The sequence below is a fragment of the Nicotiana tabacum genome, chromosome 23 (genome assembly GCF_000715075.1).
Source record: "Nicotiana tabacum cultivar K326 chromosome 23, ASM71507v2, whole genome shotgun sequence".
Lineage (NCBI taxonomy): Eukaryota > Viridiplantae > Streptophyta > Magnoliopsida > Solanales > Solanaceae > Nicotiana > Nicotiana tabacum.
In genome coordinates, this window is record NC_134102.1 from 113,271,381 (window position 1) to 113,286,662 (window position 15,282).

Here is a 15,282-nt window from a genome sequence, read left to right on the forward strand (position 1 = left end):
AATTGGTTTATTTTAGATATTTAAATTAATTATAAGTATTTGGTTAAAGTGTTGCCTGGTTGAATATAAAGTTTGAAGTTATAATAGATTTGATAGGCGCAGATGGTTCGTTCGATCACGTTTAGTGATCGGGTGCCGGTCTCGAGTTGTTCAGAAAATGGGTCATGACAAACTTAGTATCAAAGCCTCAGATTTTTGGAGTCCTAGGGGTCTATGAAGCTGTGTTAGTAGAGTCTTGTTTATGGGTATGGAGCGCGCCATACTTATAAACATGAAGCAAAGCATTTAGGAAAAGTCTTATTTTTTTCATACTTTAGATTGTGCAGTAGAGCCTACCTCTAAGAAATTATCTAATGTATTCGTTTCTCCAAAACTCGCAGAGATGGCTCGTACTCGTAACTCTGACACCGACACTCATGATGCTGCTCAAGAAACTATTGCTACTATAGTGGCTCAAGGTAGAACTAAGAAGGCTTCAACTCAGAAATGGGAGGGGGGATTAAATCCACAAATGAGGTCCAAGTACCTCGGGTTGAACATGAAGAAGGGGTGGAGCATGATGATCCAGTACCTCAGGATCCACTACCGCCCCCAACAACAGCTCCGGCTCAGACAACTATATCTCCAGAGGTGGGTCCGATGCTTAATGTTGTCAATAGTGCTATGGAGATATTTAAATCCTTCATGGCCAACTAGAACGAGAGAAGAGATGAGATTCCACCTCAATCAAATAGACAGAACAATTCTGAGTCCTCAAGAGTGAATGAATTTTTGAAGTTGAGTCCTCCATTGTTCCACGGTTCTATAGCTGATGAAGATCCAATGTTGTGGCTGGAGGGTGTCAAGAAATCCCTCCGAGCGATGAAGGCATTTGATGATAAAGCTGAGGAGCTGGCTGCTTACCAACTTAGAGATGTGGCTGGCGCTTGGTTTGAGATGTAGGAAAATAAAAGAGATGAAGATGATTGTTCGCCTATTTGGGAAGAATTTGAAGAGGCCTTCATGGCTAAGTTTATCCTGGAAGAGGATAGGGAAGCTAAGTCTACAGAGTTCGAACAGCTCAAGCAAGGGAATAAAAGTGTGCAAGAGTACTACATGGAATTCATAAGGTTAGCTAAGCATGCTCCTCACATGGTTAAGACAGAAAAAATAAAGATTCTCAGGTTTGTTGGCGGTTTGACTTACCACATTAAGGATATGACATCAGCTGCAGCGGTAGGAATGACAGCTTTCTCCTCTGTTGTTAGATTCGCCAAGCACTTAGAAAAAGGCAGACAACAAAGGAGAGAAGAAAAAGAGCATAACAAGAAAGCCCGGATAACGGGCAGGTTTAATGGTACATCCAGCGGAGGTGGAAGGGGTTCCTATGATAAGGAGTCATTAGCCCCAGCTCAGTCCAGTCATCAATCAGGTGGTGGATCTTTATTCAGACGTACTCAAAGTTATGGAAATCAGTCTCTCCAGAATCAGAATTTTAGGACATCATCCTCACATAGCCAGAGTCATGCTGAGCAACATTCACAACAACAAGGTCTTTGTGGAACATGTAAGCGGTAACATTCAGGTTAGTGCAAGCTCGGGTTTCATGATTGTTATCATTGCGGAGACATTGGTCATATAAAGGCCAACTGCCCAAAGTTACGACATAATTTCAGTGGGGAATCAACTCGTCCTTCTAGTTCCTCAGCTACTACAGTTGCACCACCTAAGGCTCGTGGTTCTCATAATCAGATAGGGCATGAAGCAGGCAGAGGTGCAGATCCAGTTACTCAGGGAGGGGGACAACCCCGTTTGTTTGCTACACTTGATCGTCAGAGTGCAGAGGCATCTGCATAAGTTATTACAGGTATACTTCTAGTCTACTCACATAATGCTTATGCCATAATTGATCCAGGTTCAACATTTTCGTACGTGACTCCATACTTTGCAATTAACCTAGGGCTAGAACCGCAACAACTTAGTAAGCCATTCCTAGTATCTACTCCAATTGGCGAGTCAGTGAAAGTCACGAGAGTCTATAGAGGTTGTATAGTTTCAATCCAAGGTCGCAACACCGAGGCCGATCTCATAGAGTTAGAAATGGTGGATTGCGATGTGATCATGGGTATGGATTGGTTATCTTCCTGCTATGCCATGTTAGATTATCGTGCTAAGATAGTCAGGTTCCAATTTTCAAATGAAAAAGTCTTAGAGTGGAAGTAAGTTCAGCATCGCTTGTAGGTAAGTGTATTTCTTACCTTAAGGCACAACGAATGATCAGTAAGGGGTGTCTTGCCTATTTGGCTCACATCATTAATCCAGAATCAGAACCACCAGCTCTTCACTCTGTGCCAGTTGTTAAAGAATTTCCAGAAGTTTTCCCAGATGACCTTCCCAGACTTCCTCCTGAAAGAATCATAGACTTCAACATCGATCTCATGCCAGGCACTCAGCCCATATCTATACCTCCTTATAGGATGGCTCCAGCAGAACTTAATGAGTTAAGAGAACAATTGAAAGACCTTCTTGAAAAGGGCTTCATCAGGATGAGTGTTTCACCGTGGAGTGCCCCGGTCCTGTTTGTCAAGAAGAAGGATGGGTCTCTCAGAATGTGCGTCAACTATCGGCAGTTGAATAAAGTTACCATTAAGAACAAGTACCCACTTCTAAGAATTGATGATTTATTTGATCAACTTCAGGGTGCAAAGTACTTTTCTAAAATAGACTTGAGGTCAGGGTACCATCAGTTGAGAATTAGAGAAGAGGATATATCTAAAACAACCTTTAAAACTCGCTACGAGCACTATGAATTTCTAGTGATGTCCTTCGGGTTGACGAATGCTCCAGCTGCATTCATGGACCTCATGAATAGATTTTTCAAGCCATTCCTTGATACCTTTATTATCGTGTTTATAGATGATATTTTAGTATACTCTAAGAGCAAGGAAGATCATGCAGAACACCTCAGGATAGCCTTGCAGACATTAAAGGAGAATGAGCTATATGCCAAGTTTTCAAAATGTGAGTTCTGGTTGCAATCACTGGCATTCTTAGGCCATGTGGTATCTAGTGAAGGCATAAAAGTAGATTCTCAGAAGACAGAAGCAGTAAAGAACTGGCCTAGGCCGACAACGCCAACTGAAATCAGGAGTTTCTTGGGGTTAGCTGGCTACTATAGAAGGTTTGTAGGATTTTCCTCACTTGCAGCTCCATTAACTAAGTTGACTCAAAAAGCAGTTAAGTTTCAGTGGTCAGACGCTAGTGAGCAGAGTTTTCAGGAGTTAAAGAAGAGGTTGACCACTGCACCTGTGTTAACCCTGCCGACAGGTTCGGGTGGGTTCACAGTGTATTGTGATGCCTCCAGAGTTGGTCTCGGTTGTGTTCTTATGCAAGATGCAAAAGTTATTGCTTATGCTTCCAGGCAGTTAAAGAATCATGAGAAGAACTACCCCACACACGACTTGGAGCTTGAAGCAGTGGTGTTTGCATTAAAGATATGGCGACACTACCTTTATGGCGAGCATTCTGAAGTGTTTATAGATCACAAAAGCATCCAGTACATTTTCAAGCAAAAAGAATTAAATTTGAGACAAAGAAGGTGGCTCGTGCTATTGAAAGATTATGACATCAATATCCTTTATTACCCGGGCAAAGCTAATGTGGTAGCAGATGCACTTAACAGGAAGTCAATGGGTGTCCTGGCCCATCTTGCAGTACAAAAGCGAACTTTAGGTCGAGAAATTCAAAAACTAGCAAATGATGGAATTAGATTGGATGAGACCAAAAAAATGAGGTATAACTGCTTATGCCTTAGCACAATCCTCTTTTGTTGCGCATGTTAAGGCTAAGCAAGACGAAGATCCGTACTTAGTGAAGTTAAAAGAAGGAGTCAGTAACAAAGAAATCAATGTTTTCACTCTAGAAAGTGATAGAGTTTTAAAGTTGAATGATCGGTTATGTGTGCCTGATGTAGATGGTCTTAGAAAGGCCATAATGGAAGAAGCTCACAGCTCAATGTACTCTATCCACCCAGGTGCTACCAAAATGTATCTGGACTTGAAAGGGTTGTATTGGTGAAAAGGCATAAAGAAGCAAGTAGCAGATCATGTGGCTAAATGTTTGAAATGCCAGCAAGTCAAAGCCGAGCATCAGAGCCCTGGTGGCCTAGCTCAAGATATAGAGATACCACAGTGAAAATGGGAGATGATTAATATGGATTTTGTAGTAGGTCTACCTCGCACATACCGTAAGCATGATTCAATTTGGGTTATTGTAGACCGACTCACAAAGTCCGCGCATTTCCTACCAATAAAGACGACAGATTCCGCAGAGCAGTATGCGTAGTTGTATATCAAAGAAATAGTCCGATTGCATGGTACTCCAGTTTCAATCATATCTGATAGAGGCCCTCAGTTCACGACGCATTTTTAGCAGGCATTTCAGAAAAGATTAGGTACCAAGGTCAATTTAAGCACCGTTTCCATCCACAGACTGATGGTTAGGCAGAAAGGACCATTCAGACACTCGAAGATATGTTGCGAGCATGTGTTATAGATTTTGGAGGTAATTGGGATGATCACTTTTCACTTATAGAATTTGCTTATAATAAGAGCTATCAGGCCAGCATTTGTATGGCTCCTTATGAAGCGTTGTATGGGCGAAGATGTAGGTCTCTAATGGGTTGGTTTGAACCAGCAGAGGTGCCATTGATTGGTCTAGAGTTTGTTTGTGAGGCGTTAGAGAAAGTCCAGCTAATCAGAAAAAGACTGAAAACGGCTCAGAGTCGTCAAAAGTCCTATTCTGATAAGGGGCATCGTGACTTAGAGTTCATGGTTGGTGACAAGGTGTTTTTGAAAGTTTCACCAATGAAAAGAGTTATGAGGTTTGGTAAGAAAGGGAAACTTAGTCCTAGATTTATCGGACCTTATGAAATTCTAGAAAAGAAAGGAAACGTGACTTATGAGCTAGCGCTGCCCGTTGAGTTATCCTCTGTTCATCCTGTCTTTTATGTGTTTATGCTTAGGAAGTACATTCATGATGAGTCACATATAATACCTGCCGATACCATAAAAATTAAAGAAGGCTTGACTTATGAAGAGGTACCTATAGAAATTCTTGATAGGCAAGTAAGAAAGTTGAGAACAAAAGATATATCATCGGTAAAAGTTTTGTGGAGTAATCATGATTCAAAAGAGGCTATGTAGGAGGTTGAGGAAGATACAAGAAAGAAGTATCCTTATTTATTTGGGGAAAATGGTATGTGAACCTAGGTTTGGCTTGACATTTATATTTCATTTATTAAATACAAGTTAGCAAGTGTTTATGCACTTGCTAGATTGTACTTAGTTGTTGAAGTAATTTAGTTTATGTCAAAGTATATTTAGTTATTAAATAATTTAGTATCATGCCATAGTACATTTAATTCATTAAAGTTATTTACTTTTTGTTGAAGTGTTGTGCTTTAGATTTTGGTTGGTTATGTGGTATCTCCTTGCCGGAGCATGAGTAATTAGTTTATGAGCTGTGTATGGTGCCTACGAATGGCCTGTTATGGTATATTTGATTGTTGTTGGTGTAGTTGTGGTATTGGTGATAGGGATTTTTTTTTTTTTTGGATAGTCCAATTTACAAGGAAGACTATGCTGAAATTTTTAAAAATTTAGGGAGTTAGCCAAAATTTTGAGTCCCTTGGGAAAGTGAGTAGTGCTAAGAAATTTAAGAAGTTCAAGGACCTAAGGAATGATTGTTAGCTTAAGAATAAGGCCCTAGCAACATTCGAGGATGAATGTTTTTAAGGAGGGAAGATTGTAAAACTCCTCAAGTCTATAAAAGTTTCAAGACACGCTAAATATAGAATTTAATATTTTTTTAAATCTTAAATTATACTTCTATTATGGATTTAAACCCTTGTGATTGATTTTTGAGTTACTTTTCTAGTTATAAATAATTGGATATACAATTAGGGGAATATTAATAATTTTAATATTATTAATTATTAAAAGTGAATATTATTAATTATTAGTTAAGTTAAATTAAAAAAAGGCCTAAAGCCCATAAAATGGACTATTGGAAAACAAAAAGGCTTCAGGCCTTAAGCAAAACAGAATCAAGTTCTGACATTCACGCAAAAGGCAGAAGGCAAAAATCTTAGACGAAAAACAGAACTAGTGTTCTTTTCCCTCACGAAACAGAGAGCCACGAAACAGAGGCTGCTTACTCACGCAGGCAACGAAAAATTCTAAGGCTCTTTACAAATCACTAATTCTAGAACTCAGGTATATAAAATTCTCGATTGTCAATTATCCTACAGTAGTAATAGGTAGGAATTGAATAGTTAATTCCCCTCTTCCTCTGTATCAACAGTTCTATGTTTAGGTGTGAAACTTTAAAATTAATTCAAATGCACTGGTTGTTGTAGAATTAATTATTTGACGGGTATAAATTGGACTGGGGCCTACGTATTGGCTCAAGGAGTTTTGAGGTAAATTGATATAACCCTTTACTAAAGTGGTTTAACTCACAAAAGCACGCATACAAGATGTTTGATTAATTGCTTAAAAGAGTTAATATGTACTTAATTGGACTGAGTGAGTACCTATTAGCTTAGAATTATTTTAGTTAAATTTTAGATGATTTATTCTGATATATGTCCTTAAATTTTTAGATTTTTGTGTAATTCTTATAGGCCATTTTCATGTTGAAAAAGAAAATTTCATGAAGAAGCAAGAATCTTTAGAAATACTTTTGAATGTTTATTTCATTCTTATGCCATACCTTACATTTAAGGATTCCATATGAGTATGTTTAAAAGATTTAGACTTAAAAAGTCACAAGAAGAAGTTTTAGAAAGAAAATTTTTTTGGGAGTATCCTCTATTCTGAGAAGGGGTGATCGTCCAGGCCGAAGGTCCTAATCAAGGCGTTGACTTCCTGAAACTACTTGTGCCAAAGTAGGGAGCACACGAGCCGAGGGTCTCGTTGCTGAGAATTTACTTAGCCAGGCTAAGGTATGATATATGAGCGTTGAGAACTATGAAATGAGTGACACCTCATGGATTGGGCCTATTCGATCAGGTTGGGATCGAACCCGTGCCGATCACACGGTGACTAAGACAGAAATAAGTTAGGATAGTTGGAACTCCCGAAGTATAAAGTGAAGTATTTTTTTTATAAGAAAGAAAAAGAAAAGAATTTCTTTTAGAATATTCATAAACTGTTGTTATACAATTATTTTAGAATTGTTTTTAGAAGCTTTACGTTTTCTATGCATTTAGAACATTTGCTCGTAATGTATATTTTATTAAAGTTTTGTCACCTGTCGTTGAGACTCACTGAGTACAATGGATGGTACTGACGTTCTCTTTTGGGAACCTACGTTGGTCTGTGGTACAACGTATGCACCGATTTTGCAGGCGGGCAGGCTATGGGTTAGGACTTCCCTCACTTCCAGTGCTATTGGTGAGCTCCGTTTTTGTTCGTGGAGTACTCCTTTGAGTCGTCATTATTTAGCTATTTCTTTGTTTACTTAGAAAACTGGTCAGGAAATCTTATGTCCTGAGCAGTGCGTCAGTTTATCAGTAGAGACTTCATAGACACAGTCGGTAGGTTAAGATTCAGATGTTTTTAATAATAACTTAGCAATATTTCATTAGTTACTACGAATAAAGTTTTGGAGTTAGTTTATTTTAGATATTTAAATTAATTATAAGTATTTGGTTAAAGTATTGCCTGGTTGAATATAAAGTTTGAAGTTTTAATAGATTTGATAGGCGCAGATGGTTCGCTCGGTCACGTTTAGTGATCGGGTGCCGGTCTCGGCTTGTTCAGAAAATGAGTCGTGACAGAATCCCATAATTTTTTGTAGTACAAAACTATTAATTGTAAGCTCATTAAGAAATGATTTTAGCTCGACCAAATGACTAGAATCTAACACTAGAACGAATTCGAGACCTAGACCTTCAGTCCTTTCCCCACATCCTCCCTTTATGGAGGAACTACATTGGCTGAAGAAGTTCCGCTTTGTCACAAAATCATATATACTATGCATAGGTTTTATTTTTTTCTTGAATATATTTTGATTGTTTAATCCCATTATAATACAACGTAATTAAGTTTCAAGCGTAATAGCAAAGAGGTCCAAAAATATTTTAGATCGTGAGTTCAACTTTAGCAGTGCTATTTCAGCATTTTTTGAATTCCTTGTTTATAGTACTGCCAAAGAAATTTTTATCTTTTTGTTTCGCAAAACCTTCTTCATCTATCTCAGAAAAAGCGGAGAATCTCAGTAGTCCAATCGATTGGCTACTTGAAGTTCACCAAGCTGGTGAATATTCGATTTCTACTTTATTATCCCTACCCTTTTCCCTATATATAATGATAATAATAGTAATAAAGTTAGAAAATAAATCTCAGGGAGGTAAGGTGCGGGTAGGGTACGGTTCCCAAGAACATGATCATGATACAACATTTCCATACATTAGCTATTTCAAGAATTTAAACTCTGCAAAACGAGACACATTTAGGTACAAGTCATATCGGATATAGAAAAGAATGAGCACATAGTATAAGCCATAAGGTACAAGAATTGCATATTATTAGACTTGGAAGACAAGTAAAAACGAATTCACCAACATGCATGTGCTAATAGATGAAAGTGATGGGACTAAAGAATGTAAGGTCAAAGCAAAGGCATGTGAGTTTGCCTACAAATTCAAGGGAAAAAGTATATTTTATGTTGCAAGTGAGATGCTAGTCTTTTGTTTCAATAACAGAACTGATTAATTCACGGCTTATCTGTTGGGAAAACAGTGTGGACTTTGAGGGAAAGGTAACGAACGTGGGAATAATTGATTTAATTCTGCAGAGAGAATTCATTTTCAATATAAAATATTGTTTTTCTCCTAGCCCCCCTCACCCCCCACTTGCAGTGATTGGGCATGTGAGGTGGTTGCATTAAACAAACTGCACACCTATTTAAGTAGCAGCTACTTTTCTTGGTTAACCCATCAAATTATTAGAAACTCATCCCAATTCCATTTCCTCAATCTTATTTCTACTTCTGCTACTTGCTTCTACAAAGGAAATGGCCAAATGTGGCATTCTAGCACTGGGTTTCATAATAGGTTTCTTTAGCATTTTCTTCAATGCAAATGCTTTCACAGCTTCAGGATGGATGAGAGCTCATGCCACTTTTTATGGTGGGGCTGATGCTTCTGGTACAATGGGTAAGTACCAATATTTTCCAAACAAACTACTCAACCTTTATTATATCATTATATCAACCAAGTATCTTTAACCCCAAACTAGTTCGACCATATGAATATAGTTTAAATATTTTTGTGTAACGTGCGACAGGGGGTGCTTGTGGATATGGCAACTTGTATTCAACAGGGTATGGAACTAGAAGTGCTGCATTGAGCACTGCCCTATTCAACAGTGGAGGATCTTGTGGGCAATGCTACAAGATCATTTGTGATTTCTATGCAGAACCGCGATGGTGCAAGAAGGGAGTATCTGTTACCATAACTGCTACGAACTTTTGCCCACCAAATTATGCACTTCCTAGTGACAATGGAGGCTGGTGTAACCCTCCTCGACAACATTTCGATATGGCTCAACCTGCTTGGGAAAAGATTGGCGTTTACAGAGGTGGCATTATTCCTGTATTCTACCAAAGGTAGAGTAATATCTTCTTAAAGAAAATAGTTTTGCTTTGATTCAAGGTTCTTGGCTTTAATTATATCACGCAATCCACAGGGTTCAACAAGAAATAGTAGTACTTAAAAATGACTTGAGCTTCTATACACTCAAATTGTATAAAAGATTTTGCACCATCTAATCACCTAAACGATACTCCTTAGCGATCTGTAAAATAAGACAGGTTACCTGCTATAACATGTTAAAATACTGATAGCGTAAAAGTTCTTTTCCAATGTACGTGTATATATAAGCTAAATCCTACAAAAAAAAACATGAGCACTTGCTCATTCAATGACTTATAAATTACTTATTATAGCTCATCAACTATGAATAAGATTCTTGGCAGTTAATACTAACTTTTTAGGCAAGTAAATTTGACAAAGTGGGTGTTTATAAATTTCTTGTTAATTTTGTGGAGCAGGGTTCCATGCAAGAAACGTGGTGGAGTTAGATTCACAATCAATGGAAGGGACTATTTTGAGCTAGTATTGGTAAGCAATGTAGGAGGGGCTGGATCAGTTCGATCAGTTCAAATCAAAGGGTCAAGAACAAATTGGATGACAATGTCTAACAACTGGGGAGCCAATTTTCAATCCAACACTTATCTCAATGGACAATCACTTTCCTTTAGGGTCACTACAACAGATGGTGTCACAAAAACATTCTTAAACATTGTCCCCGCCAATTGGCGATTTGGGCAGACATTTTCAAGCCCCACTCAGTTCTCATAAAGCAAAGGATTTTAGAGTTCTTGGATTCACAGGCAGTGGTGTGCTTACATTTTAACGAAAGCAGCCCTACCCTGACCTTTGCTTTTCTTTTTTTGTTTTCTGGAGTCTTGATTGTTGAGGAGTTAGAGGTAAATAAGCCCATAAACTCTTGTCCAAAGTTGGTGTAACAGGAGTTGTTGAAATACTTATTTCTTTGTATGTAGACTACTGGCATTTCTCTGTAGTAGAAGATCAATAAGACATTTTGCCTCAGCTGCAATCTTCAAGCTGAATACATGTGCTTTATATTTGTAACTTTACAATATGATAGTTTTCATGTTATACATATTGTACCAATTGCCCTACTGTATTTTCTGCCATATAGTGGTAGTAGTACGTGTGAACTTGCTCTGGTTTCCCATATTTGCATTATACGTACTAATAGCTTGTTTGGTCAAACTTTTAAAATTTGCTTATTTTGAAAAGTGCTTTTGTCAAAAGTGTTTATCAAAAACGTACTTTTGGTGGGAAGTTGTTTGTGTTTGGCTAATTAATTTGAAAAATACTTTTGAGCAACATGTTTGGCCAAACTTTTAAAAAGTGCTTTTAAGTGTATTTTTCTCAAAAGCGCTTTTCAAAAAAATAATTTTGGAGAGAAACTATTTTTTTTTGCTTCTCTAAAACTGCTTGTGCTTCTACTCAAAAACATTTTTTTCTTTCAAAAAGCTTGACCAAACACCTTAATTTTGGCAAAAAAATACTTTTGACTAAAAAAAAAAAGTGCTTTTGGCCAAAAAATAAACTTGGCCAAACATACTATAAGTGTGCTAAAATACTTGTACAGTGACTTGTGCCTTTTAATATAGTTAGGTACTATAAGAAGTTGCTTTAGATTTTTATGTAGCAAAAACATTCTGCCGCGGAGATCATAGGTTCAATTCCCACTAACTACAATCTTTTTTAACTTTTTTTCTTTTTGAACCCCCTTCGCGGAGATCCGACTCCGCCACTGTCTGCCACAACCGAGAATTCTCTGTTTTGTAATTTTGGTGATTGTCGATCTTTTTTCATTTTTTTCTCGTGTCGAGGATTTACGGGAAACAACCTCCCTACATTCACTGTAGGGGTAACGTCTGCATACTATCTACCCTCCCGACCCCACTGACCCTACTTGTTGGGACTATAATGAGTTTGTTGCTATTGTTTGTAATTTTGGTGACTGTGCTCAGATTTTACAACAGTAAATCTCATTTTGGTAAAATATCTAGATGAACATATTCGAGATTCAAATAAATTCTTTGATGACCTTAATTCGTTTCTCTTTTACTTTGTCATCAGCATAAGAGAGAAGATAAATACAAATCTGTTTCGACAATGTTCGAGTGAGATTAAGCATGAGAGATGAAAAAATTAAATCCACTAACTTTAAATCCTTACTCGGCTTTTACGCTGAAGTAGGTTAGATGACAAAAGTAGTTGGCCAGCAAAACTAACAGTACTTGCTTAGTTGCCCGGCAAACCTTTGTCGTTGGAAACTATTTCATCCGTTCATTTTTACTTGTCCAATATTTTAAAAATAGATTTTCACTTTTACTTGTTACTTTTAGCATATCAAGAGAAGACAATTTTTTTTCATATACCCACAGTATTAGTTACTCATTTTAAATTATTTTCTCAAATTCATAAAAATATGCATCAATTAATATGCATATATTACGCACTTCATTAATTTATTATTTCTTAAGGGTGCATGAAATCAAAAGTGAACAACCAAGAGTGAACGGAGGGAGTAGAATTTGAAATTCAAGAATAATACCCTCAGCCACAATTTCGGCTACTTTAATAAATGGCCTTCCCTTTATTTGTTCAGCTGGTCCATCAATGCAATGCAACAATAATATTCCTCAAAGTGGAAAAAGTTTGGTCGTTTTGCTTACCTCAGAAAACGCACTTTACAACTGCTAATCAAAACCTAAAAATAACGCTTAAGTTTAAGCTTGTGGTTAATCTTGTTATAACCAACTTATTCTGTGTTTTTTAAAACTATTTATTTCTTGGTATAAGTACACAATTGTTTAGAATGAATTGATTGACAATATTTGCTAGCTAGTAAAAATGTGCTAATTAAACAAGTCTTGTTTCATTTCCCTATAATTGTTCTAGTTCAACAAACTTACTAACGAACATATCCAATCCCCTATAACAACTCTCCTTGTAGTGTTTTGCCCTCTCTCTCAGTCCCTACCATTTAAATATCTATCGTACTTAGCTCGTTAGCTCTCATAATCAACTGCCAAGTCTAGATTGAGCACAAGTTTAGAAAATTTCAATCATTATGATGACATTACCTAGCTCTCTTATTGCTTTAGTTTCTGTTATTGTACTCTTGTCAACTTCTCTACAGCCTGCGGTGATCGCCCTTAGCTCCGATTACTATGATCAGACATGCCCCATGGCCGAATCAACCATCACCAAAGTTGTCAACAAAGCTATGTTGAATGACAAAACAGTACCAGCCGCGCTTTTAAGGATGCAATTCCACGATTGCTTCATCAGAGTAAACTTCTACTCTTCTTGCTATATGGAGTATACATTAGCACTTATCATCTTCTTTATTTTGCAATAGTTACATATTTTCTTTAGTAACTTATTGTGGCATACTTATTATGTATATGAAAGGGTTGTGACGGGTCTGTGCTGCTGAATTCGACAAGAAACAACAAAGCAGAAAAAGATGGACCAGCTAACATTTCATTGCACGCGTTCTATGTAATTGACATTGCTAAGAAACAAATTGAGGAGCTATGTCCTGGAGTTGTCTCTTGTTCTGATATTGTGGCTCTTGCTGCTAGAGATGCTGTTGCTCTTGTAAGTTTTACTTCAACTACAGTTTACCCCATGCAAAGAAGATAGAGTAATAATAGTGCAACATGAGTTTTTGTTCAAAAGGGAAATATGAAAAAATAGTGTTATTATTACCCTTCCACGATAAGCCTAACATACACACATATTACTCCATATGTTCTTTTTTGAGTACTAGTCCGTTTGAAGATTTTAACTCATATATTTTTGGCTTTAAAGACTAACACATATACTTTGAAAAATATAATTTTAGTCGGGAGGTCCTGCTTGGGATGTGCCAAAAGGAAGAAAAGATGGTAGAATCTCAAAGGCCATTGAAACGCGACAATTACCTGCTCCCACCTTCAACATTTCTCAACTGAAACAGAGTTTCTCTAAGAGAGGCCTTTCGTTGGATGATTTGGTTGCACTTTCAGGTAAACAAACTACACTTAAGTCAACTAATTAATACGCCATGTCTCAATCCTAAACTAGTCGGCGTTGGACATATGAAACCTCTGTATCCATTGCATGTGCTCTATTTAGTGGAATTTTTATCATGCTAGTTAATGAAATGATTCAAGATATTTCTTGTTTCACTTACAGGAGGGCACACTCTCGGATTCTCTCATTGTTCTTCCTTTCAAAACAGAATCCACAACTTCGACAATAGTCACATTGTTGATCCAACATTACAAGCATCATTTGCAGCCAGTTTGCAGAACGTTTGCCCCATGCACAACAAAGTCAAGAATGCAGGAGCTACCATGGATTCTACTACAACGTTATTCGACAACGCCTACTACAAATTACTAATGCAGGGCAAAAGCCTTTTTTCTTCAGATGAAGCTTTGCTCACTTCTTCAAAAACCAAAACACTAGTTTCAAAGTATGCCAACTCCCAAGATGAGTTCTTTAAAGCATTTGCCAATTCTATGATCAAGATGAGTAGTATCAGGGGTGGTGGACAAGAGGTTAGGCTAAACTGTAGATTTGTTAATTAGGTGATAAGCATGATTTCTTTACTGTAAATTGGACTCTCTTCATTTGTGTAGTGATAATTAATTTTTTCAGAAGAGCTAAGGATCAAATGAAAAAAACAAAGCTCATATTGTGTGTATTTTGTGGTCAAGTTTGAAAGGATTTGATGTAAGATTTGTTTAAGCATGGTTTGTTTGTACTTGATTTAACTGCATTATAAACTTTAGAAAGAAATTGCACACTTCGTCCGAGCAGAGAATATTGTCTTATACGTTTTGATTTTAGAATTCAAACTGAACCTTGTCAACAGTCAAGTCCAAAATTAGCATCTCTTTATTTTGGACAATGAAACAATTAAATGCAAAAAAGTGTTTTATTTGGAAGGTATGCACCCCTCAAATACTAGATAAGGTTATAATGAGTTAAGGACTGACATCAATGGGAGAGTTAGTTAGAACTTTAAATAAGGAAGAACCCTTCTTTTTTCCTTTCATTTTATATTTTTTTGACTTATTTCAAATATAGTGCGATCTTTATTTAATTCCAGACCAATATAAGTTTGTTTTTTTGGTTCAAAAGGATAATATATTAAAACAATTTATCCAAATGATTACGAGCAGTCTCATGTGATTAATTAAGCCGATCAAGAACTTTATATAAGATTGTATTTAATTGGTTAGACCATGTCATTAGACACTCTATCGTGACATATGGCATGAGTTTGTATCTCAATATAAAATGGACCTTGGCCTTAAAACTAATAAAATAAACTCATTTATTATCCAAATTAATTGTTCAACCCTAATGAGATTAGATTTAATTCAAATCCATATGTGTAAGTGGACCTAGAAAATCCAATTAAAATCTAGTGCTTACAATCTAAAATTATATTTCCTAATTGGCTTGTAAACGAGGCTTACACTACTTTAGTACCTATGACTGGATTACTTCATTAATACTCCATAATTTACTTTGTTTATAAGAAAAAAAGGTTTCGCCGTGTGTTTAGGGTGATAAAATTACAAAAATGTTCATTTATGTTTGGTGTTGATCAAAAATTGTCCTTTACCACC

General features: G+C 36.8%; 2 protein-coding genes across 4 annotated transcripts; both read left to right on the forward strand.

Moving 5' to 3' along the window:
• Positions 1-6,098: 6,098 nt before the first annotated feature.
• Positions 6,099-10,752, forward strand: LOC107787137 (expansin-A11-like). 3 transcript variants are annotated; one of them, XM_075245224.1, is made up of 5 exons: positions 6,099-6,254; positions 7,391-7,436; positions 9,058-9,202; positions 9,333-9,654; positions 10,099-10,680. In XM_075245224.1, the coding sequence occupies exons 3-5, from the start codon at positions 9,061-9,063 to the stop codon at positions 10,406-10,408; spliced, it is 774 nt and encodes a 257-aa protein (XP_075101325.1). In that variant the 5' UTR covers positions 6,099-6,254; positions 7,391-7,436; positions 9,058-9,060; the 3' UTR covers positions 10,409-10,680. The 3 variants fall into 3 exon arrangements, with proteins under 3 accessions (XP_075101325.1, XP_075101324.1, NP_001312358.1); XM_075245223.1 differs by lacking the exon at positions 6,099-6,254 and having other exon boundaries at positions 7,359-7,436; NM_001325429.1 differs by lacking the exons at positions 6,099-6,254; positions 7,391-7,436 and having other exon boundaries at positions 9,010-9,202; positions 10,099-10,752.
• A 1,672-nt stretch (positions 10,753-12,424) lies between these two features.
• Positions 12,425-14,450, forward strand: LOC107787136 (peroxidase 64-like). The gene is made up of 4 exons (XM_016608661.2): positions 12,425-12,944; positions 13,067-13,255; positions 13,503-13,665; positions 13,835-14,450. Exons 1-4 carry the CDS (start codon positions 12,723-12,725, stop codon positions 14,230-14,232), a joined length of 972 nt encoding a protein of 323 aa, XP_016464147.1. The 5' UTR covers positions 12,425-12,722; the 3' UTR covers positions 14,233-14,450.
• Positions 14,451-15,282: the final 832 nt, after the last annotated feature.

Bases quoted from the DNA above. Each gene is read 5' to 3' on its own strand.
- LOC107787136 (XM_016608661.2), top strand. From the start codon at position 12,723: ATGATGACATTACCTAGCTCTCTTATTGCTTTAGTTTCTGTTATTGTA. The intron at 12,945-13,066 runs GTAAACTTCTAC...TGTATATGAAAG, and splicing joins TCCACGATTGCTTCATCAGA to GGTTGTGACGGGTCTGTGCT. The intron at 13,256-13,502 runs GTAAGTTTTACT...ATATAATTTTAG, and splicing joins CTAGAGATGCTGTTGCTCTT to TCGGGAGGTCCTGCTTGGGA.
- LOC107787137 (XM_075245223.1), top strand. From the start codon at position 7,374: ATGCACCGATTTTGCAGGCGGGCAGGCTATGGGTTAGGACTTCCCTCA. The intron at 7,437-9,057 runs GTGAGCTCCGTT...GCTTCTACAAAG, and splicing joins CCTCACTTCCAGTGCTATTG to GAAATGGCCAAATGTGGCAT. The intron at 9,203-9,332 runs GTAAGTACCAAT...AACGTGCGACAG, and splicing joins TGATGCTTCTGGTACAATGG to GGGGTGCTTGTGGATATGGC.